Source organism: Balaenoptera ricei, chromosome 2 (genome assembly GCF_028023285.1).
Source record: "Balaenoptera ricei isolate mBalRic1 chromosome 2, mBalRic1.hap2, whole genome shotgun sequence".
In the NCBI taxonomy this organism is placed as follows: Eukaryota; Metazoa; Chordata; class Mammalia; order Artiodactyla; family Balaenopteridae; genus Balaenoptera; species Balaenoptera ricei.
The window spans coordinates 102475217-102497504 of NC_082640.1; the positions used below are offsets into that span (position 1 = coordinate 102475217).

At 46.1% G+C, this 22288-nt stretch overlaps 2 protein-coding genes across 4 annotated transcripts in view; one reads left to right on the forward strand and one right to left on the reverse strand.

Moving 5' to 3' along the window:
• The window catches only part of ZNF106 (zinc finger protein 106), a 61718-nt gene extending 51767 nt beyond the window's left edge, over positions 1–9951 (forward strand). For both annotated transcript variants that reach the window (XM_059913517.1, XM_059913518.1), the window contains 6 exons: positions 732–794; positions 1841–1960; positions 2476–2547; positions 3375–3446; positions 5061–5207; positions 5647–9951. In XM_059913517.1, coding sequence (XP_059769500.1) covers positions 732–794; positions 1841–1960; positions 2476–2547; positions 3375–3446; positions 5061–5207; positions 5647–5703 — 531 coding nt within the window. In that variant the 3' untranslated portion in view covers positions 5704–9951. The remainder of the gene's footprint in view (positions 1–731; positions 795–1840; positions 1961–2475; positions 2548–3374; positions 3447–5060; positions 5208–5646) is intronic.
• Positions 9952–10081: 130 nt separating this feature from the next.
• Positions 10082–22288, reverse strand: part of CAPN3 (calpain 3) — a 52352-nt gene continuing 40145 nt past the window's right edge. Inside the window, exons 11-24 of one of the 2 annotated variants that reach the window (XM_059913528.1) lie at positions 21460–21629; positions 21107–21118; positions 20254–20462; positions 19460–19496; positions 17677–17694; positions 14226–14339; positions 13169–13246; positions 12730–12787; positions 12567–12631; positions 12013–12081; positions 11845–11923; positions 11507–11623; positions 11122–11180; positions 10082–10712 (exon numbers count right to left, since the gene is read on the reverse strand). In XM_059913528.1, the coding sequence (XP_059769511.1) occupies positions 10686–10712; positions 11122–11180; positions 11507–11623; positions 11845–11923; positions 12013–12081; positions 12567–12631; positions 12730–12787; positions 13169–13246; positions 14226–14339; positions 17677–17694; positions 19460–19496; positions 20254–20462; positions 21107–21118; positions 21460–21629 (1112 nt within the window). In that variant the 3' untranslated portion in view covers positions 10082–10685. Of the gene's footprint in view, positions 10713–11121; positions 11181–11506; positions 11624–11844; positions 11924–12012; positions 12082–12566; positions 12632–12729; positions 12788–13168; positions 13247–14225; positions 14340–17676; positions 17695–19459; positions 19497–20253; positions 21079–21106; positions 21119–21459; positions 21630–22288 lie in introns of those variants that run through there. The other variant, XM_059913527.1, reaches the window with a different exon arrangement.

The window sequence follows — 22288 nt, forward strand, 5'->3', positions numbered from 1 at the left end:
GTTGTCTAATGCCTTATTTAGAATACAGATTACTATCCTTTTTTTTTTTTTTTAAATTAATTATTTAATTTATGGCCGTGTTGGGTCTTCGTTGCTGCGCACGGGCTTTCTCTAGTTGCAGTGAGCGGGAGCTACTCTTTGTTGCGGTGCGCGGGCTTCTCATTGCAGTGGCTTCTCTTGTTGCGGAGCACGGGCTCTAGGTGTGCGGGCTTCAGTAGTTGCGGCACATGGGCTCTAGAACGCAGGCTCAGTAGTTGTGGCGCACAGGCTTAGTTGCTCCGTGGCATGTGGGATCTTCCCGGACCAGGGCTCGAACCCGCGTCCCCTGCATTGGCAGGCGGATTCTTAACCACTGCGCCACCAGGAAAGTCCCTACGATCCTTTTCTTTAGGCCTGGATTACCACGGGATGTACTGTTTTTTAATATATTAACCAAGAGGCAAAATTGTATCTTATTGTAGAATGTAGATATACTCGAATGTCCTTCTAGGCTGCTTCGTAATCATTCCGAAGAAGCAACAAACCCAGTAGTACATTGTCAATTCATCTGAGTACTTGGTGGCAGCACATAAGTTTCAGTTCAGAAAATTTGTCTGAGAAACTTATTTCATACCTCGTTGATGCTCATCTCAAAATAGGGTGGGAAGTAGAATTTGCTAATGTGTATTACAAGTTAAAGGAAACTCAGAACATTATATCGAATCTCATTAACTGAATTTTTTTTCTTTAAGGTGGTGAATGACCTTGTGTTCAGTGGCTCCAGTGATCAGTCAGTCCATGCCCACAACATTCACGTAAGCCATGTTGGTGTAAAGAAATCTTTAGGAGAATGATGATTAAAGCTTGAAGGATTCCTCAGACCTCTTGCAATTTAAATTAAGCCCTTTTTCTAGTGATAGACTTAATAATAATCCCTGCACGTAAGCTCTTGGATAATATTAAGTACTGTAGAAATTCTGACCTCATCAAAATTCTTAGTGGGGAATAGACTCAAAGTTTATGTAAGGTTTAGTTTGAATGCCTCATTTAAACATGAGATAAATTGAGCACCTGAGGCTCTAAGAAAGTAGATATGATACGCAGTTTAAAATAGCACAAGTAAAAACAGCCAAGAGACTCTGCTCAGGTCATAGAGGCTGCTTTTGAAGCTCAGTTCTTAGTCTGTAAACCTGGGGGTTATCCAGCCTCAGGGACTTGTTGTCCAGATCCAGTGAAATGATAAAAGTGAATATACTTCAAAAGCTATAAAATACATACACACAGAGCTGTGGCCCTTCTCTTTCTGTGACTTGGGGTTCTCTCCATCAGGATACAGTGCAGGGCTTCCCTGGTGGCGCAGTGGTTAAGAATCCTCCTGCCAATGCAGGGGACATGGGTTCAAGCCCTGGCCCGGGAAGATACCACATGCCGCGGAGCAACTAAGCCCGTGTGCCACAGCTACTGAGCCTGCACTCTAGAGCCCGTGAGCCACAACTACTGAAGCCCGCACACCTAGAGCCCGTGCTCCTCAACAAGAGAAGCCACAGCAATGAGAAGCCTGCGCACTGCAACAAAGTGTAGCCCCCGCTCGCCACAACTAGAGAAAGCCTGCATGCTCAACAAAAACCCAACTCAGCCAAAAATAAATAAATAAATGTATTTTAAAAAAAGGTACAGTGCATACATTTTGTATAAGTAACAAATGCTTGTGGGAGTACTTCATCTGTTAAAATTAGTACAGCTATGTGTGTACAAGTAGTCTCAGAATTATGTCTTCTAGAATTTCAGAATTATAAATCTCAAAAGTCGGAAGGAATCTTGAAGGTCAGTCTAGTGACTCTTAATCTCTCTTCTGATGCAGACTGGTGAGCTTGTACGGATCTATAAAGGTCACAATCATGCAGTGACTGTGGTGAATATCCTAGGAAAAGTGATGGTGACTGCTTGCCTGGATAAATTTGTTCGTGTCTATGAATTACAGGTAGAATTTAGATCCAGTATTTTGCTTGAATGACTTGGGGAGACTGTCTATTTGGATTTGGTGTTGATTTTTCTATATGGAAAGGCTGGGGTGGATCTCAGGCATCTGCGTTCTTCACAAGTGCTATAGATAATTATGAAGTAGCTGGTCCTTGGAGGACGCTTTCAGAAACACTACTCTGAGATAACCTGGTCAGGCTCACACGTGTTAAAAATTAAATGGTTTCTGGGGAGCAGCTGTAGTCTGTAACACCTGTCTGATTCTCTTTGTGTGCAATTTCAGGTTTGAGACTTTGACACTACACAGAAATTGGTTTTATTTTTTCCAGTTACCAGCTCTTCCCTTGAGGAGAAGGAGTTGTTAGATTATGTTTCTGTTAACATGCTACTGGTACTTCAGCTTGGTACCTCAGGTGTAGTTTTAAACCTTTCAAAGGCCTTCAGGGACTATGCTTGTTAAACACAAGGTATAAATAACCTTAATTCTCTTTTTTTTTTTTTTCCCCTCCACCCAAGTCCCATGATCGATTGCAAGTATACGGAGGACACAAAGACATGATTATGTGTATGACCATCCATAAAAGTATGGTGAGTATAATTTGCCATGCCACATATTTGCCTTTGAATGTGTTTACTAAAAATTGTACAAACTATTAATAATGTTACTACTTGTCACTTCCAAAGATGATATCTGTTTTTGATATGCCTCATTACTGAATGTCTTTCTATCTCTTGGTATTATAATATTGAGAACCCAGTAATGCTGTTGAATATTCCATTTTTAATAAGAGCTAAAATAATTACAATAAAAAATATAATACCACCATTAAATAGAAGGTAAATTTAAGATGTTTCCAAAAATAAATAAATAAAATTGAGTGGTACTTTTTTCAGAGACATTATGATCTGGACAGTACACTGGAATAGAGTCAGGAGATTTGGCCAGTGTGGCATAGTTATAGCAGACCTAAAAGTAGAAGCTAACTCATGTAACCCTGCTAATCCTTGATTTATTTTATTTTTAAATTTTGAGGTTGAACCAGAATGGATGTTTTTCAGACTTTAAGCAGTAGAACCTTTTGTTCCAATGAAATACAGATGCCTAATATGCAATGCCCAGTAGAAGCCAGAGCTACACCAGTTAAAGTATAAGTGGTGCCTCTGATCCCTGCCACTTCCGCTCTCAGCCACAATCCCAAGAGTGGCTCTCTAAGGAGCACAGCTTCAAAGTGTCCAGACTAGAAGATCTACAAGATACTTTCCCATTATGGTACTCTGGGGCTGGTTTGGGTTTAGGTTTATGTTTTCTTGTTGTTGTAGCTGCTACCAGTAACTTTTGACTCTTATTTTGAGGATGATTGTAGTAGTTTTATTGTGTGTTGTTTTGGTCTGATGTGATAAACCTTTTTCTCTAGATTTATACTGGCTGTTATGATGGCAGTATTCAGGCCGTGAGGCTAAATCTGATGCAGAATTACCGCTGCTGGGTAAGGAGTGAAACTGTTCTTGTCACCAGACTTAGATGTTGCACAACCCCAGGCCAATTTATAGATCTTCATTATCATTGGTTTAGCATTTTTATATTGAGCGTCTACTTTTGCCTTCCACTGTAGGACAAATAAGCTTATTTTTTAAAAACTACATAAAATGCTTCCATACTTCTGTAATGAAAAGTCTAATCTTAGGATTAGATATAAAGTATATTTAAGTATCCACTCAGAGTTTATCTCTTTTGTGTTTTTTATTTTGTTTTATTACTCTATTGATACATGCCTACAAAAACATCAACAGTACAGAAGTGTGTGAAAGAAAAGTGGAAGTGCTTATTTTCATGACCTGCCCACAATACTTTACCCATTCCTCAGGCATTACATGTATTAATAGTTTGGTTTGTTCCTCATTGGTTTTTGAGGAATAGGCAGATAAAAATTTGCATTTTTGAAGTTTTAAACCTCAGTTTACTAGGCTAAATTGAGTGGTTTTTATTTTTGGGTGGGAGCTGGTGATTAACCCTCAAAACTTTCACACTGTTTCTTATAAGCCTTAATTTGTTTCATCAGTTCTAATAGTTAGTTGTGACCAGAGAAAAGTTGATGGCACTGAATTTTTTTTTCCCTAAACCCTGACCTCCTTTTCAGCATTGATGAAATGAACTGGATGCCCTCCATTTTAAAATTTGATTTTGGGTTTGTCTCTGGCCTAATTACTTTTCAGCTTTTTACACATCACTATCTTTGATTTTTAGTCTTCTCAGTGAAGACAAGCAAAATCTAGTACAACAGGCTCCAGAATATACAAATAGACTTCACTTACCTAGAGAAACGAGGAAAATACCTTCTGGTTTTAAAGCTGGGGTGATGGAATAGTGCGTACAGAGGAAAAACTCAAATTTGCATTACTTTTTAGAAATGAACATGTTAGAATGAGAATCATAGGATTTCTTACAAGCCCGTAGGGGAAAAAAAGCCAAGACAAAGAGTCTTTATGCTTTCTGACTAACAGTTGAAACATAGCCACATTTATAATACAGTAAAAAAAAGGTGATCACAAGACTTGATTCAAGTAATAAAACTTGTGAGTAAAGTCAGGCTTCCTTGGCAGTTTTCTACAACAAGTATTTCCACAAATGTAGTTTTCTTTATCAGACATTTGTATTTTCAAGTTTACAAGTCAACAGTTCTTAGAATTGTTAAAAATAACCCTTAAAGTATTGCAGGAAAGCTCGTTGCCTTTCTTAAATAAATGGACTAAGAAACTCATTTTATGATGGCAAGATAAAGCATAAGTATGGTTTAAATTGAATTTTATGTAACTTGTCCGTCAGTATTTGCTAACAGCTTCCTTATCTAATGATGTAATGGCTGCCTTTGCCTAATAGTGCTTTGCCTTCTCAAAATATTACACTGTCAAAAGACTTCCCAGTCTTTTCAAGTTTCCCATTAAATTGATGATTAATTTGGTTGCCTCTGGCTTTGTCGAATTTTCTAGCCAAGAATAAATTAAAGAATAGGGGCTTACTTACGGGATGCAAGTGAGGAATATGCTCATTGCATGTTTCCTATGCTCTTTGTAACTTACCCTTTCATTCTGTTTCTCTCCAGTGGCATGGGTGCTCTCTGATATTTGGCGTTATAGATCATTTAAAACAACATTTGCTGACTGACCATACAAATCCGAACTTTCAAACTCTGAAATGTCGCTGGAAGAACTGTGATGCTTTTTTTACTGCTAGGAAAGGATCCAAACAGGTACATCAGTGGGATTTGAGGTCAACCTGGGGTCATTTGACTGCTCAGAGCAGGGTTCAGTAAACCTTTTTTGCCTTATTAGAATGTTCATAATTGCAATAAACAGGGAGAGTGTAGGGATTTTTCTTTTTATTACTATCCAGGGATTTGGTGGATAGCTTAATGAGGTTTCAAATGAAGAATAGGTAGTTTTTGAGAAAGAGCCTAAAGAGAATGTTTTCACATGTTTCCAGTCCAGTAACTGAACCTAGAGGTTTATTACAGTGCTCTTGTTAAGAACTCATCTTTAAGTGCGCAGTTCCATGTAAATTAGAGTGCTGGGTCCTAACTGCCTTTCATGTGTGGATCTTAGAATGTACCTGTGAAGCTCCCTGGCTTTGACTTTCTCTTGTCCTACTACCATCCTTTCTCTCATGGGCCCTTTTCCCTTTATTCCTAGGATGCTGCAGGACACATTGAACGACATGCTGAGGATGACAGCAAAATTGATTCATGAAGTTTTTTGCCTCCCATGTTGGGAAGTCTTTAGTTGAACTAATTTCACATCAGCCCCTTACACAGGCCAGTGTCTTCCCTTCCCTAGTGAATCAGGGAAGGAGAGAGTGGTTACTAGCCAGGCTTACCACTAGCATAAGTCCGGACCGCTCTATGGGATGATAGGTTACACTTCTAAGTTCTTGCTGGAGGTTTGTCAGATTTAAACAGATTTTTAAGGAACCATACTCTTCTGGGACAGCATGGCATATAGTAATTTATGCTACTGGTGTTCTCCAGATGTTTATTAAAGATACAGATCTTAATTGGCTACCCGGTTTGACCCTAATCATATGTATATTTTATTGATTTCAGTCTGTGATTTTTAGTTTCTGTTCTTATGATGGTTTAAACCTATAGGCAGGCTTTTAAGTACAAATTTGTCCAATGCTAGATTTTTAGGATCAGTTTTAATTTCTCCTTAATTATTACAATCAGTTAATTGTAACAGCTGGATATTTAAATTGGAAGCAAATAGTTTCCTTTCTTAACAATTATGTACAGTGTGTTTCAGTATGCTCTTTGTAGATAGACAGAGCTGGCTTTAAATGCTAAAGGGACACACAGTAGGTTTTTAACAGTTAGAGTAACTGCTCTGCTGATTATATTTTAGGAACTCAGGCAGCAAATCACGTAATGACAAGTCCTTACAGACAGTACTTCCTATTGAACTTCTGCAGATTTTGATAGAGTGCTCAGTTCAAGGCAGTGCATAGACCTAATGTCTACTTGGAAATCTCACTGTTAGACCTGGGCACTCACTGCAGGCATTGGCAGGCTGTTCTAACTGGAGGTATAACCTTTACCTCTCTTTCCAGCTTCTGACTCTCCAGGCGGGCTGTGGGTTTGAAACCTTTTCATTTACTTCATTGCCAAACCCCACTCTTCTATTCTCTGGCTGTGCCTAGACTGACAGTAGCCATCATGTACTTCCTCTGGGCTCACAGGGTACTTTCCACCCACCCGCAGTACCCAAATGGGGGAGTCAGGATAAAGCATCTGAATATAGTTTTCAAGGCCTCAAGCAGGCTTCTTAAAGACCAATGTCTTGCCTTCACCTCCCCCACTAGCTGGGAAGGAAGGGTGGAGTAGGATGAAGGGAAGGACCCTACCTGTCCATTGAGAGCAGCCAAATGAACAAAGCCTTCATGAGACCGCTTTGTTTTTGGATTTTTCTCTGGACTCTTAAGAGAAGCCATGGAGGTGTTGCTTTCCAGCCTTTTGTTTCTAGATTCTCAAAACTCTGAAAGATTCTACAGAGAGAGAGAGGAAAAGGGAGAAGAGCCCAGCGCCACATACCAAGCTTCAGATGTGACGCCTGTTCTTTCCTAGGAGTGCAGAGCATCCAGGTTTATCCCCACCCATCTTAGTGCACACACTTCTACTCACATGTCTTCACTCAGGCTCTGGGGCAGGGGGACTTCCCCAGGGGTTCATGGGTAGGTTTCAAGAGGGTATCCAAACCCCCTGGAATTGTGTGTAAGACTAAGTAGGTGTTTTTTTTTCCAGGGAAGCCTCCAGTGGTTATTACTGGATCCAAAAAAAACCATTAAGAACTAATCTAGGAGCTACATCTAGGTAATGAATGGCTCCATAAGCTATTTCCTTTTGTCCTTATGAATGGCAGAACTCTTGTGTTGACCACACTATTGAGATTTGCATGATACTTGAGAGAGAACAGAGAAGATCCTGTTGCATAAAGTTTATGTGTGCTGTTTCTGTCTGAGAGCAAGCATTCCCATCTCTCACCCCATTTCCTGTACAGGTGACCAGAGAAGCTAAGCTGTTCTGTGGGTTTGGGAATGGTGATTCCCAGGAAAGTACGTTTGCATTTATTGCTAAACCTGGCATTTTCCTTTGGGCTGAAGTGAACCCACATTTCCACGTTGGCTGGGCAGTGTGCTGAGGAAGTCTTGCATACTCTGTTGCGTAGGTGCCCTTCTGTCCTGCCTGAGGACATGTCTGAAAAGATGAGAGTGGTGGAGCCTCTGTACAGCTAGAAGCGGGTATGTGAGGTGTTGGGCAGTCATGGGGAACTGTTGTAGGTATGAACAGACTGATAGAATCAGTAAAAACTGATTTGAGCTTAACTTTCATAGAATCGTGCACAGTCTATCTGCCTTTATGTGTGCAGTTGTGGATGTTCCTTGTACATGTGTATGCGCGTGGGCACCTATGCTTGTAATACTTTTCCTCATTTCACAAGAATTTTCTTTGAAGCCGTGGCAATAATGTTTTTGTTTCAAGAATGTGTAAAATTCGTTTAACACCAGGTTAGTATATTGCCCTAAATGCACTGTTGTAGCCATCTGTTTAGAAATAAAGGCACCATAAGCATCTTGGCTGCTTATGGTTGTATGTTATTACTTTTAAGTGTCTTGAAAGTTATGCAAAAGTCTTGTTTTAAGTCTTCTACAATGTCTTGGCTGATTCTGGCCTTCTGTTCCCCCTCAGAGTAGAGCAGTGGCTCAGGGATTTGTGTTGGCTCTGATATTTAGTACTTAGTTGAGGAAGGAAATTGTTACATGACCTGACAAAACACAACTCATTTCTTATAAGGAATTGGAGGCCATTTTTAGAATGTTATTTTTAATTACTTGTGTTTACTTCTAACAGCTAGAAGACAAGAAAACCATAGCATAAATCCTTTTGTGTGCATATGCTAGGGTTTTAATGGCAGTTTATCCTGATGAAATATCAGTCACTTCAAGTTTTATCCTGAAATTTTAATCAGGTTCAAAATTTTGGTATACTGCTCTACTCAGTATAAAGCAGTTAAACACAATACAAAGTTATCTTGACCTGATGTTACTTGAATTTGAGAAAACGTCATTGCTATTACACTCCTGCTTTTGTGGAGAATTTTTTTTCTGCCTCAGAAGAGTTAGCAGTTGAGTGTTTAGCTCCTGACCTATCTATAATTTATAGGCAACATCACTGCCATTTAAGTGATTATTTGCCAAACAAAGGGTTTTTTGTTTTTGTTTTTTTGGTAGATTATACAGTGCACAACTTTAGTGACTAGGTATGTGGATGATTTGGTAGGAGTAGGTGTACAAAACTTAGCGGAATGGTATGGTATATTTTATGGAAGAGAATTCATTGGAGGGGAAATGAAAGTATATTGTGAAGTGGGATTTAAACAGCATGTACCCTCTGGTTTGCAATTTATATACGCTGTCTTATAAATTTTGTTCCTGTTACCTAAAGGAGAACTCCTAAAACTGTTAAGAAGGCCATGCCTGCCACATTGTTAAAACAGTGATTTTATCCCTGCCCCAAATCATCAGATTCCTCAGGATTTCAGAGAAGCTGTCTAATGGTTAGAATTAGAAGCTGTGGTAGAGATGATTTGGGTTATACTGAGTTCCATATACAAGTGGATGTGAAATCCTGATTAAACCAAACCTACTGCTTACCAGACAATAACCTCTAACCTCACCTCCAACCCCCAAGTATGTGGCCTTGCTGGGTCACATGGTGACTAACGTTTCCCAGATTTCCTCTAAATTCAAGGTAGTAGCCCAATTGAATTGGGGGAGGAGGGAATCAAGGAGGAAAGGCTGTTGAAGATCTTTCTCCTACTCAAGAGAAATATATGCCCTAGAGCTGTGCCAGCACCCTTGGTGTCTGATTTTTTTTTTTAATTGAATATGGGTTAGACGAATGAAATCAGATGACACTTGACTGCAAAAATGTTTATAAGCAAATAGCTTAGCCTTCTTACATTTTGGTATAAAGCTGCAAACTTCCTAACTTTGTAAAGCAAGATATAAAGCAAATATAAGGGGAAAATAAAGTACTTTTACTAATTGTTTATTTTTGTTACCTTATCTGCATATTCATAGCCAAACCCTTCTTTTCCACATTGGTATAGAGAACAAGAAGGAAATTGGGTAGAAAATGAAAGATGGTTGTAGATATGCCACAGATCATGGTCCAGATAAGCTCGGCAGACAGCTACGTATAAGGATTTGTCCAAGGTCATACAGTAGGTCAATATTAATGGAGGAACTAGGATTAAAAACTTTATCTCTGCTCCATTACACTTAGGTAACTGGCCCCTCTGGTTATAGGTGACCCATTTTGTCTTGATCTAGACACCAACAGCTATTCCCCTTCCTTTCCTCATGTATCTTGGAAAGTATTTGAGTGATTCCTGTGCTCAAGAAATAGCAAAAGGCATGATTAAAGTGGGGTTTAGGATTTATTTGTGTATGTGTGTATTTTCCATTGCTGTGTTCTGAAACTACGGCTCTCTATACATGATGGGTAAGATTGGAGCTACTTATCCCTGCTATGGCTGACATCTAAATGTGAGAAAACAAAACACGATCAAGCCAGCTATACAGGTGCCTTTATTTAGATCAACTTTTTTCAAAATGCAACCAAACTTATGAGTCAGATAACCCGAAGTGTCCAACCCTCTTCCACTGAGCTAGTTTACTCTGGAGCAGGCCCATCCTGAAACAGGCAGAACCAAATGCTCATTGGGCTGCTGTCCCATGAGTGGGAGAATATAAAGGTGATAGAGGGCTCTAGCACCAGGAAGTGTTGAGTGCCACTGGCAAATGCTTCTGCGAACAGCCGAGGGGAAGCTAAAGGGAGTATTTGCTTCAGAGCTGAGGCCACTCAGACTCCAAGCAAAGCTGTCACTGGGCCGTGGCTAGCTGAGGCAGACAGAGACACTTGCCTCCATGTGGCACAGGGACAGACTTGTTCTCACTTCCCCATTCCTTAACTAAAGGGTGAGGCTGGGCATGACAGATGGACAGATACCCTGAGGCTGAGAAGGAAGTGAGTAGAGGAGGAACAAGACCGATGAGGTGCCTGGAGGTCTGGGGGTGCAGCTACTGTGTCCTTTGAGGTAAGTGGCTCTAGCTCTGTTGGGTGAAATTGAAATCCTGAGTGATCCTGCATGGCCTTGGATGAGGCCAGCTTGGTTCAGGCATACATGGTGAGCTGCAGCCACTGAAAGAGGAAGTCCCAAGATCAGAATGCAAACAAGAAAAGAGAGCCCAGCCCTAGGGATCTAACAGGGTAGAGGAAAGGGACAGCCCCAGCATGCCAGACACTGGGAAGATTTTCTGAGAAGCAGCGGTTTACTGCATCCTTCCCACAGATCTCTCCTAGAAGGTACATATTTTCCAGCATAAAGTCATCGTAGAACTGAGGACTCTTTGGAGCCTTCCCCCAGTACACACTCCCTATGAGCCACATCCTGCTGAGCCGTGAGCTCCCCTTTATGTTCCTTTCCCGTCCCATCCCTCCACCGCCGTTGGGAAGTGAGGAGCACATAGTGTGTCCAGTCTTCCTCATGGATTCCTCTACCTCGAGTTTTAAGGTACAGGGGGATTGTACTGCTTCTATTAGGCTTTACCTCTAGAACGTTGAGTTTGATGATACCGTCACCATCCTTGTCAAATGCATTAAAAGCTCCTGTGTGGAAGAACGCACAGGCCAGAGGCCAGTTAAAGGCTCAGTCCCCCTCCACTGCCCCACCTTTTCTTAACAGGACCATGTGCTCAGTGCTGCTCTTCAGCACAAAAATCTACCAGGCAAAGTACCACCAGTAACCCTCCCTTTGCCATCCCATTCTGAGCCTAAAGAGGGCCTTCACCTTTGTTCAATCTGAATAGAGTAGATTGGGATTTGTCCAAGGTCATACAGTAGGTCAGTTAGTGGAGATTCCCGCCACCACAGCTGTCGCTGCAGGAGAGGGGGCAGGAGGGGCAAAGAGAGCAAAAGGGTAGCTCTCCACTTACTGAACATGCCCTCCAGCCTGACGAAGCAGCAGATGAAACTGTCGAAGTCGATGTTCATGTACTTGTCTGCATAGCGCATGGTGATGATGTCGTAGAGCTGGTTGTTGAGGTGGAAGCCTGTTGGGGAGAGCACAGGAGAGGTGGAGGTAGGCTTGGAGTCCTCAGGCCTGCTTGCTATCTCCCCTGCCTCCTGGTCACTCTGTGGCCTGGGAGAGGAAAACGAGAAGCCCTTTCTCATTCCTTTCTCCAGTAGGGCCCAAGCGGCCCCATCCTCCCCTCCCATTCCTGCTCCCACCGGCTCCAGTCCGCATCCTGGCCACCCCCTTTCTTCCCCACACCTGCGTCATTGACTGCATTTCGCATCTCGTAGCTGTTGATGGTGCCGGATTGGTCTGTGTCATAGTGCTTGAAAATTTTCTGGCAATAGAAAATTTGAGGACAGAGGTCCCACACTGAATCTCTGAATCAGCCCCTTCCTCACTCCCACCTTCGTTCTCTCATCCCACCTGCCAGGCCTTAATCTTCTTCCAGAGGTGATGGAACTCTTGCAGGTTCAGTCTCCCAGAGCCGTCTGTCTGGAGCAAGGAAGTCAGGGCTACAGGGCACATAGCAAAATCCCCCTGGATTGGGAGAGGGCTTTCTAGGGGGCTGTGCAGGGAAGGTAGCCCCATAGGAGAGCTTTGCCCAGGATATCCCATTCTGCCCTGTCCTGGTATTTAACACCCGCCTCTATGCTTCCTGAGTCAAAATTAATGCCTGCTCTATAGCCCAGGGAACCTTTCTCCTAAGGACCACTTTCGTTAGGCAGGGCCCCAGGCAGAATCCCAGGCCTGAGGTTAAGAGCAGGGGCCAATGTTCTTCCCAACTGTACCTCCTCCAACAGCCCCTTTCAGACCAGCAGCCAGGAAGTTCTAACTCAGGGCCTCCTTAAATCTTTCCTCGGGCATGAATTTGAGCCCCTCTGCTTGACTGGGTCCCCCCCCCCCATTGTTGCCCTAGCCCCCAGAGGCTGCACAGGGGCTGATGACAGAGGCTTGGGAAGGGGTGGCAGGAAGGATACGTCCATGAGAGCAATCATGCTACGGCAGGACTCCAGCGTGAAGCCTTGTGTCTTCAGGTCTTTATCTGGGAGGTGTGGAGAAGAGTGAGGAGCTGCTTTCAGATAACCGGACACACACTGCCCCCACCACCCACCTGTTTCTCACAGAGTTTGAGCCACTCACGTTTGTTCACAACTCTGTTAAGGATATTCTTGAGCTCATCTGCACAGACCTCCATGTCCTGAGGAGGAAGGGAGAAGAGAGTCATGGTTCAAGAGTACAGCAACTGATGGAGCATAGGCTTTGCAAAACAAATCCCAGCTGTCCATGGTTGTAAAGTCCCTGTCAGGGCTATTCTGTCATGGGGAAGCTGGGGCTTTTCTGAGGAAGACACACCGCAGCCTCAGCTGTCCAGACTGCAGTGGGCAGCTCAGAGCCACCCAGTGGGTGTGTTGGTCAAAAACTCAAGGACTTCACTTGTGGATTTCTGCGCTACACTCATCTACCCTGTTTCCACCAAAAGCCAAAATGACCTCTACTGAACCATAATGAAATAACTGGCAAATTGAGCAATTAATCAAGGAGAGGAGTGTCTGTGGGAGTCGGGGTTGGAGGTACTCACATCGCCTGCTATCTGCCTGAAAATGTTCCGGAATCGCTGCTGTTCCTCACTTTCCTGGTCAGCGTTGCTGGGCTCTGACTATGGAAGCGCAAAGGAAAACTGGTTGGTGAGGACCAGGGAGATGGACAGACCCGAGAGGAAAGTTCCTTCTGGACTGAAGGAGCCAGGTGCCTAAAACAGCCCTAGGTGGCAGCAGGAGCTGGGTGCAGGGCAAATGCTCTTCTTTCTCAGTTGAACCTGGTGATCTGGAGTGAGAATCGTCTAGGCCTAAGTGACCCTTCACTCCATACCCCCGCAGCTCAGACATTCTAACCAGAGGAGGTATATTAGCTTTGCAATCATGTAGACAGCCCTCTTGGTCCTCTCCCTCCATCCCCACCAGCTAGAGCCCTCTCCACTGTTTTGAGCCTGACCATCCCAACCAAACCAGCCCCAGCATGACAGAGGGGGCCAGACCAGTCTGATACTTCCAGCTGCCTCTGTCATCAAGGCCAAATCTTCAGAGGACCCTCCTCCCCTCCCCGCTCCGTTGCATGGGCACTACAGGATAGAGATAGCCCTGGATTTATCTGTGGACTTTTGCCTCTTAGTCTAACCTCCTATAAGCTTTATATGACCACCTCTCCCCACTCTAACACCGTCCCCTGAGCTCTGGAGGACTCCATTTCTGGTGTCATCCCCCTTTTCCACTACTATTCTTTATCCTCCCCATTGTTAATGACACCAGGAAACAGGAGTTGTTCCATCTCAAGCTGCTTCTGTCTTAGGCTTTGCATCCCTCTTTCTTCCTGGCTGGATGGGCTCCAGCGGGGAGGCTCAGCCTGTCCTTCCCAGGCCTAGGACCAGCTTGGTGTGGCAGCCAACCCCAAGACTTTCACCCAAGCAGCATCCCAAATTTTAGGAGAACTTGATGAGAGAAAAGGTCAGTGGGACAAACCCAAACCTCTAGATGTTAAAGGGACACCCCACCCCTGTGGCCCCTCCAACCCCCATGCACCCCAAGAGGATAGACCTCAGTTGTGTGCTGGCTACCCCATTCATGCACATGCTCAGACACCTGTGGGGATTTCGCTTGCTTATCAGGGCTTGTTTTATCTTTGCCCTCCTCTGATTCCTGGTCCACACCCAGCTCCTTGTTGCTGTTTGCTCTGTCTGAAACGAAGATGATAGGCTGGAGAGAGGAGGGAAGTGGGGAGGGGGCAGGAAGGAAACGATGATTACTGGCTGAGCGGGCACAAGGAGGCAACCTCCCTCCTGGACCAGCTTTGTCCAGTGAAGAGGGAAAGAGCAGAGTCGGGAGTTCCTGAACCTCGGTTCAACCTCCATCTCTGCCACTAACAAGCTGTGTGACTTGGGGAAGGATGCTAAGTCTCTCTGGACTTCAGTTCCTTATCTCCTCGTGGTTGAACTATGAGGATTAGGCAAGGTAGTTAGTACACGTGAAAATGCTAAGAATGCTAAAAGCAGCATGATCTAGTGCAGTGATTTTCAAGTATTTTCTAGATTTTTTTTTTTTCAAATGGAAACCCTGTTCTAATTAAATTTCCCCAGAAGTCATTAAAAACAGAGCTTCTCTGCTTAATGAAGAAGCTCTTTTCCCTCAGCATCCCCACCTCACCATGGCAGCTACTGAGGCAACTCCAAGGAACCTCTAGGACTCGGCAGAGGACACATTGAAAAAAGGGCTCTGATTAATGGCATGGTCAGTGAGTGAGGTCAGAACACTTGGCTGGCGTCCCGGCCGTACCCCTCACATCTGAGAAATATCCTCTGGACTCGGTTTACTCATCCATTAATGGGGATGATAAAACCTGCTTTGCCTTTCTCATTGGGCTCTTAAGGGGATCACATGGGATACTGAATGTAAAATTGTATTGCAAAAACATTTAAGATGCTACACAAATATAAGGGGTATTTGCCAGACATGCTCATGCAAGTGAGGAGGATATAAAAGGGTGGAGAGCAGCTGCCATGCTGTGCCAGTGCTGGTTGGTGTATACATCCCACAGGGAAAGCCAGAGGAGAAAGGCTAGGCTGGTGGCTGCAGGGCAGAGGGCAAGGGGGCAATCAGAGTCTCTCAGAGCAGAAATGGAACCTGACCGCTCTCTGAGTCCCCATTTGCCTTTCCATACTGTTCGTCTGGGACAGCACAAATGGACAGACCTATGGAAAGAGCTTCCCGGGCTTTGGCTCCCAGCAGGCCCCAAATACCTTGGCTTGTTCTGCCTTCCAAGCAAAGGGTCTTGTTCAAGTGACCGATGCTTGTAGGGAATCCCAGAGCAAGTGGGGCTCACAGTCTGAGGCGGGGATGTGTGCCCATGGACATGGTGTGGCCATGGGGCACCCCTGCCAGGCACACATCTTGGGGCCCAAGTGTGGGTCTGGGCAACACAGGCAACGGAGTGTAAGGGGCCTGCACCAGAGAGCTGAGGGCAAGAAACATGGGTTTTGGAGCAGACAAATATGACTTCCACTTCCATTCGTTGTGTGTCCTTCGGCAAGTACTTCTGAGTCTTTATCCTCATCTATAAAAGGGGAATCGTAACAGCACCTACCTTGTAGATACTGTTGTAATGAAAACAATGTATATTTTACCCCCAGCACAGTGCCTTAATATGTAGTGTTAGGTGCTTAGGTGCTTGATGAATCTCAGCTCTGGTCTGCATCAGCACCAGTGCTTGGAGGACCCCTGTGATGGATCCTTCCAGACGCTGTCAGGAACACTAACACCAAACCTTGTCTGATAGCCTATGGCTACTGCTCCGTGGGCTTGAGGATGCCCAAAGGTCAGTCATTTCTGGATGGCACTCTGGGTGGTCAAACCAGAATTCTAAAAGGGGCACCGTTATTGTAGGCACTACCACCCTGAAGACGATGGGGAAGTTATGGGGTGAATGGAGCAAGGATGGGGTTGATTACAGCTGTAATCTCGAGTTCCAAAACCACACAAGGGAAACAGTGACCTTGGTCTCAGATGGAAGCTTTCATCTGAGGCCCCTGAGGTGCTCTTAGCACACATGGTCACCTTTAGTGATGGTGTCCTTACAGCAAAGTGGTCTTAACCAGGACACCCAGGAGGGACTATTCCTTAAGACCGCAGGAGGGGAAGCTGCCCAGGTAGCTCTCCTCATTTCTCCCCTTTAAACCAGTCACGTTGAGCAGCCCCTCTGGGGCTGTGCCAGTGAAGCTTCTCTTCCCTTTTCCCCTTTGCCGTCTGGACACGCACAGCAAGCAGAGTCCATCAGGGCCCATGACAGTGACAGAGAGGTCACTGTCTAGGAGGGGATTTGCAACAGGCTTCACCTGGAACAAGAGCCCTGGCAGTGACAGCCCCTCGGGCGTCCTCACCACCCCTTCCGCAGAAAGCTAAGAAAAAAGGAGGAGTGGGGAGCAGGCAGGGAAATAGAGGAGGGAGAAGGAGCCGTCCTGTCTGCAGAGCAGGCAGCTGGCGTCCCAAGGCCCTCACTCTCCATGGAAATCCTCACACAACTCTCTCACTGTCCCTTGAGGAACAGAACCCATTGCCATTACCCGCAAGAATCAAGCCTTGCTTAGCTTAGCCAAACCGATTTCTGAGAAAGAAGAGGTGCTCCTTCTGGTTTTTGCAGGACCCCCATGTCAGGCCCATTTTCACTGGAGGGCCATCCTCTCCCTCCCTCTTATGAGCGGGCAATATAACGTGGTGGTTCAGAACACAGACTGCAGAGCCAGACCTCCTGGTTCCAAGGGCTGGCTCTGCCACTTACTGGCTGTGTGGTCTTGGGCAAGTTAGTCAATCTGCCTGTACCTTTTCTTCCTTTGAAAATGGAGATAATAGTAGTACAGGCGTACCTTGTTTTATTGTGCTTTGCAAATACTGCACTTTTTACAAATGGAAGGTTTGTGGCAACCCTGCGTTGAGCAAGTCTATCGGTGCCATTTTCCCAACAGCATTTGCTCACTTTGTGTCTCTGTGTCGTTTTGGTAATTCTTGCGATATTTCAAACTTTTTCATTATTATGTTATTTGTTATGGTGGTCTGCAGTCAGTGATCTTTGATGTTACTACTGTGACTTGCTGAAGGCTCAGATGATGATTAGCATTTTTTAGCAATAAAGTATTTTTAATTAAGGTATGTACTTTTTTTTTTAGTTTTAAAGACTACAGTATAGCGTACACATAACTTTTATATGCACTGGGAAACCAAAAAATTCGTGTGACTTGCTCTATTCCGATACTCGCTTTATTGTGCTGGTCTGGAACTGAACCTGCAATATCTCCGAGGTCTGCCTGTACCAATCTGATAGAGTTGCTGTGAGGGTTGAGAGAATCCATGGAAAACACCTAGAAGAGTGCCTGGCACGTAGCCTCCGCTCGGCAAGCGTTAGCTATCGTTGCTGTGTACCCACAGATGCCACAGGAGCTCAGGGAAGGAGGTGGAGGGCTGGGGGGAGGGGCAAGTCCAGTGCACGCATGCTCATGCACACACACACGCCGTGTTTTCTGCCCACTCACCCTCTTACACCCACCTTGGGTTTTTTCTTCTTCTGCACAAGGAAAGGAAATAATAAATGCAGAATAAGTGAAAAGCAAGTTCCCAGAAAACCCAGTGGCTTTTGGCTTCCCTGTGACCTGGTCCTCAGTGTGGGGTGAGGTTCCAGGGTCCAGAAATCCAGGTCACATGGAGCCAAATGGGACTGAAGGGTGAAAGGAGAAGAGAATTCTCCAGGCTCAGAGACTGGCGGCTGCTAGGGCTTTGCTTCTATGGTCCACTCTGCTATTGGACATGGCCAAGGAAGGGGATCTTCTGGCAGATGTTTTGTATTTTTTAATGAAGTTGGTGACTAAAACACCAAAAAAAGTGGCTCACCCAAACTGGCCTGAAAATGAATTTTATTTGACTTACAGAGTTTTGGGTTTTGTTTTTTTGGTAAAATTAGACGGTCTGGCAGGCTGCACGGGCCTGTGACCCCCTGTGACAGCAATCCAGGGAGCTGGGAGCAGCAGCTCTCTGCACCCTCCAGATTGCTGCAGACACCACCACACCAGTTGCCTCTCCGACACTGAAACCAAGGGGCAGCTGAGAACTACAGGCAAATACACCAGTGTAGGGACACCAAAACCCCCATGCCTGCCTGCTCCACTCAGGTAGGTGACATGCCAGTCCCCGTAAGCTTTTGAGTTTGCAACGTCTGATAAATACACTGATTACTGACATTCAAAAGATGAGACTAGCACCAAATGCACTTAATACTAAAAGCAACGTCTGTGATAATTCAGAAGGCACTTGGAGATCTGCCACTAGCACAGGGTCAGGATTAGAACCATGAGTGTCACTACCCAGAAGACAACTCAGTGGGGCATTTGCTGTCCTCTTATTGGCCCAGGACACACCCACAGAACACAAGGGACAATTTATTAGCCAGAGCCCAAAGTCCAAGGCAGTCACAAGACTGCTCAACACAAGGAAACCCCAGCACACACCAGCTCTGTGCATCTAACCCTGGGCCTCCCACCCTGGGGGACAGGCCTCGGCATGGGATGGGGGAGAAAGCCTGAGTCTGGGCTCAGAGAATCTGGATGTGAGCTCCAGCCTTGCCATTTACAAGCTCTGTGAATTCAAGGGAGCCATTTAACCCCACTGAGCCTCTGCTTCCTTACTTGAAAATCAGGGAGAATGACCTTATTATTACATGTCAGAAACCTTGCAAGGATCAAGTGAGATGACACATGTGAGAAGTACCTTGTAAGATGTAAAACACGTGAACAATAATCACCATTTAAGGGCCCGTGCTTTGCCAGACCCTTCATGTACATGATCTCATTGATTCAAAGCTCACAAAAGCCTTGCAAGGCACATATTACCATCCCTATTTTACAGAGTAGGAAACTGAGTCAGAGGAGTTACATAACTTGTCTAGGTCACAGAGCTGGCAGGTGGAGGACCCGGGTTTTGACGCTGACTCCAGAGCCAGTGTAGGGCTGGTTTTTTCCTATGTGAGATTCTAACTCAGAATCCAGAGCTGGCTGCTGCTGTTGTCATCCCTTCCTGTGGCCTTGATCCCTCCCCCTAACTGTTCAAACTGCTTCTCCTTCTAGGACTCTCTTCTGTCCTTCTAGCCCCTGGACTAACTAAATATCCCCAGGACATAAGTCCCACGACTTCAGGCCATGCCACACAGAAATTGCAGTAACACGGAGTAATTGCTCTGCACACCCCAGACTCCCACGTCCCTCTGCTGATAGCCACTCTCCCCTCCATCACCCGCCTGTGCCCTGGGCCTTCTCACACGTAAGAGCCAAACCACTTACCACTGGCCGATCCACGGAGATTGTATTCTCAACTTCCCTGTGAGGAACACAAACATGAGGGTATCTCAGTGTCACCAGGAGTAAGTAGGAAGCACAGAGGGGATTTGCTCAGGTCGCCTGGCTTCTCAGAGTCAAGTTGGCACTGTCCTCAAGAGAACCCCAGGAACTAACATCCTCCACCACAGGTATCATTCCCTGCAGCCAAGTGCAGACACAGGGCTTCCTGTTGGCTTTGTCCAGATTTCCCCAAATGCATTACCCAGCCACCTATCCATGGACCTTGTGCTTCTTTTAGGGACAGAGGTCAAAGTGGCAGGACCTATGAACTCATCTCTGATGACCAAGAGGGCAGGATGTGGCCTTGCTGGCCTCCCTGGTCATCCTAATCCTAAAAGTTCAATCACCCCCAACTGCTCCTACCCCTCTTCCCACTTTATTTTTTCTCCTTATCACTTATCTAAATCTAATATACTCTATACTTTTTCCTGTACATTGTCGTCTCATGCTAGAGTGTTAAGCTCCATGAGGGCAGGGATTTCCTTCTGTTTAATTCACTGCTCTATCCTCAGTGCCTAGAGGAAGAGTGCCTGGGACATAGCAGGTGCTCGATAACTATCTGTGGGATGGATGGATGTAGGGGAGAAGTGGCCAGTGGCTTGGGAACAGGGGAAGAGGTACAGCCTGGTCAGCATATCCCAGGACTCCTGGAGGAGACCTGTCCAGCTGCCTCACACCTCTAATCTCTGGAATGGGCCATGTGGGCTCTTAGGGGGAAAAGCCAGGCTGGGACTCACTCAGAGAGGTTCCTCTTTTCAGAGAAGACCCGGAGGATGAATTCTCCCTCCTGGTGGGGCTCGTAGGTGGAGGGCACAATGACGTACTCGCTGGGAGGCAGGCGGAAGCGCTCAGACACCTCCCGCATGTTGATGTAGGTTTTGCTCCTGGCCTTGGAGGCGTTGTACAGGAAGAAGTCCTTCTGCAGGTGCTGCTTGTTCCCGTGCATCTGAGGGAGAGAAGAGCCCAAGGGACCTGAGCCCCTCGGGAGGGACGCCCTGCCCTGCTCACAGCCCTCCTCCAGGGAGTCCTCCTTGCCGATTCCCTGGTCACCCGTTGCACAGTCATGACCTACCGACTTCTAACTCCTAAGGCCTCGAGTAGTTCAACATCCCTAGAGCGCCCTACTCCATATCCCCTTCCTTTTCTGTTGTGATCCAGAAGTGAGTGTCAACTCTGGCATCCCCCACTCAGGGCCACTTACCACAACTGCCGCTGCTCAGCTCCAGATCACCTCCAGGCTGGGGAAGGACCCCGGGGAGGCAGGGGGAGCTGTGGCTGGGGTCTGAGGGAGGCGATCCCTCCACCCCAAAGAGGGCAGTCAGCCTCAGAATGTGTCTGTGTGACTCTGTGTGAGTGTGAGCGAGTGTGTGCGTGTGCGAGTGTGCGACGGTCTCTGGCGGGAGGGGTGAAAGGGCACATGGTGGGGGCGGTGGTCAGGAGGCCCTGGCTCTGGAGCTGAGTAATGAGGGCAAGGCCCTCTCCTATCGTATTCCTGCCCACAAACCCCACAGGAGGCTCCCCGATGTGCCACAGGTGGACACAGGCCCCCGGGTAACGCTGCACGCACTGCTGGCTGCTCCACTTCTATACCTCTTTGGGAACCTTGGGGAGAAACAGAAAAGGAAGGTGCTCAGATTCTGTGATTTCAGATCTGAATGGGGATGGAAAGCTTGCCAAAAGGGCATGCTAGCAATCATAGAGCAAATGCAGGGGTCTGACTCCCCGTGTACCTACCTGGATAGCCCTGGCCCCGCCTCCACCTCCCCTAGACGGGGTTTTTTTTCCACTCGTTACAAACTTCTAAGAGGTTCTGACACAAGTGGGCCCGATATCAGGAGTTTGGGGGGGTCATGGGTATTGGGGAAGCCGGGGGACCCCTCGGGAAGCCCCCTGAAAGCCTCCTCCCTGAAAAGGTGGTCTGAAGCTGGTCAGGGACGGCGCACCTCGTAGATGGCGAAGCCGATGGTGAAGAGGTTGGCCCCCAGCTTCCGGTCCTTCCGCCGGTTCTTCTGCATCAGGGCCACCAGGAAGCTGCAGATCACCTCGGAGTCGTCAGGGTCGTCGTCCTCCTCCAGGAGCTTCAGACGGTACTGAGGGTTGGTCCAGAAAGTGTCTGTGCCCCGCGGAAAGGAATTGTACATTCAGAGCTGCCTCTCAGAGACAAGGCAGGACGGGAGATGAGACAGAGGGAACCTATTTATCTCTATCCCCCCACACCTAGGTGCTCAAATATGTACGGAAAAAAAATGATCCAGGCATTTGTCTAATTGTTTGGTGTGTGTGGGGGGGGGTGGCCTTTACACCTGTATACAGATGGAGCTCCGCTGATGCCTGTGTGGCTCCTCCTTCCTCTCTGAACTTTCATTCCCTGTCTTTGCTGATGGTTTCACCTTCCTCACCTGCCTCGTCAGTGTTGTTGGTCCCTGGGATTTGGTCTTGGGCCTATTCTCTCACCCCATCATTCTACCTCCCTAGGCTGTCTTATCAACTCCCACTTTCTAACTGCTCGCTGCATGCTGGTGACACTTGAGCTGCAGATCCCAGCCTCAGTCTCTCTTTTGACTCTCTCCCTTTGTCCCTTTTATCTTTCTTTTTCTCTTCCTCCCTCCCTTCATCCCTTCTTCCCTCCTTCCCTCCTTTCCTTCCTCTCTTCTTTCCATCCTTTCTTCCTTCCTTCCACAAATCTATATTGAGTCCCTATCGTAGAGTCAAGTACCATTCTTATCTGTGCATCCAGTTCTCTATCACACATCTTCACCTGGATATTTACAG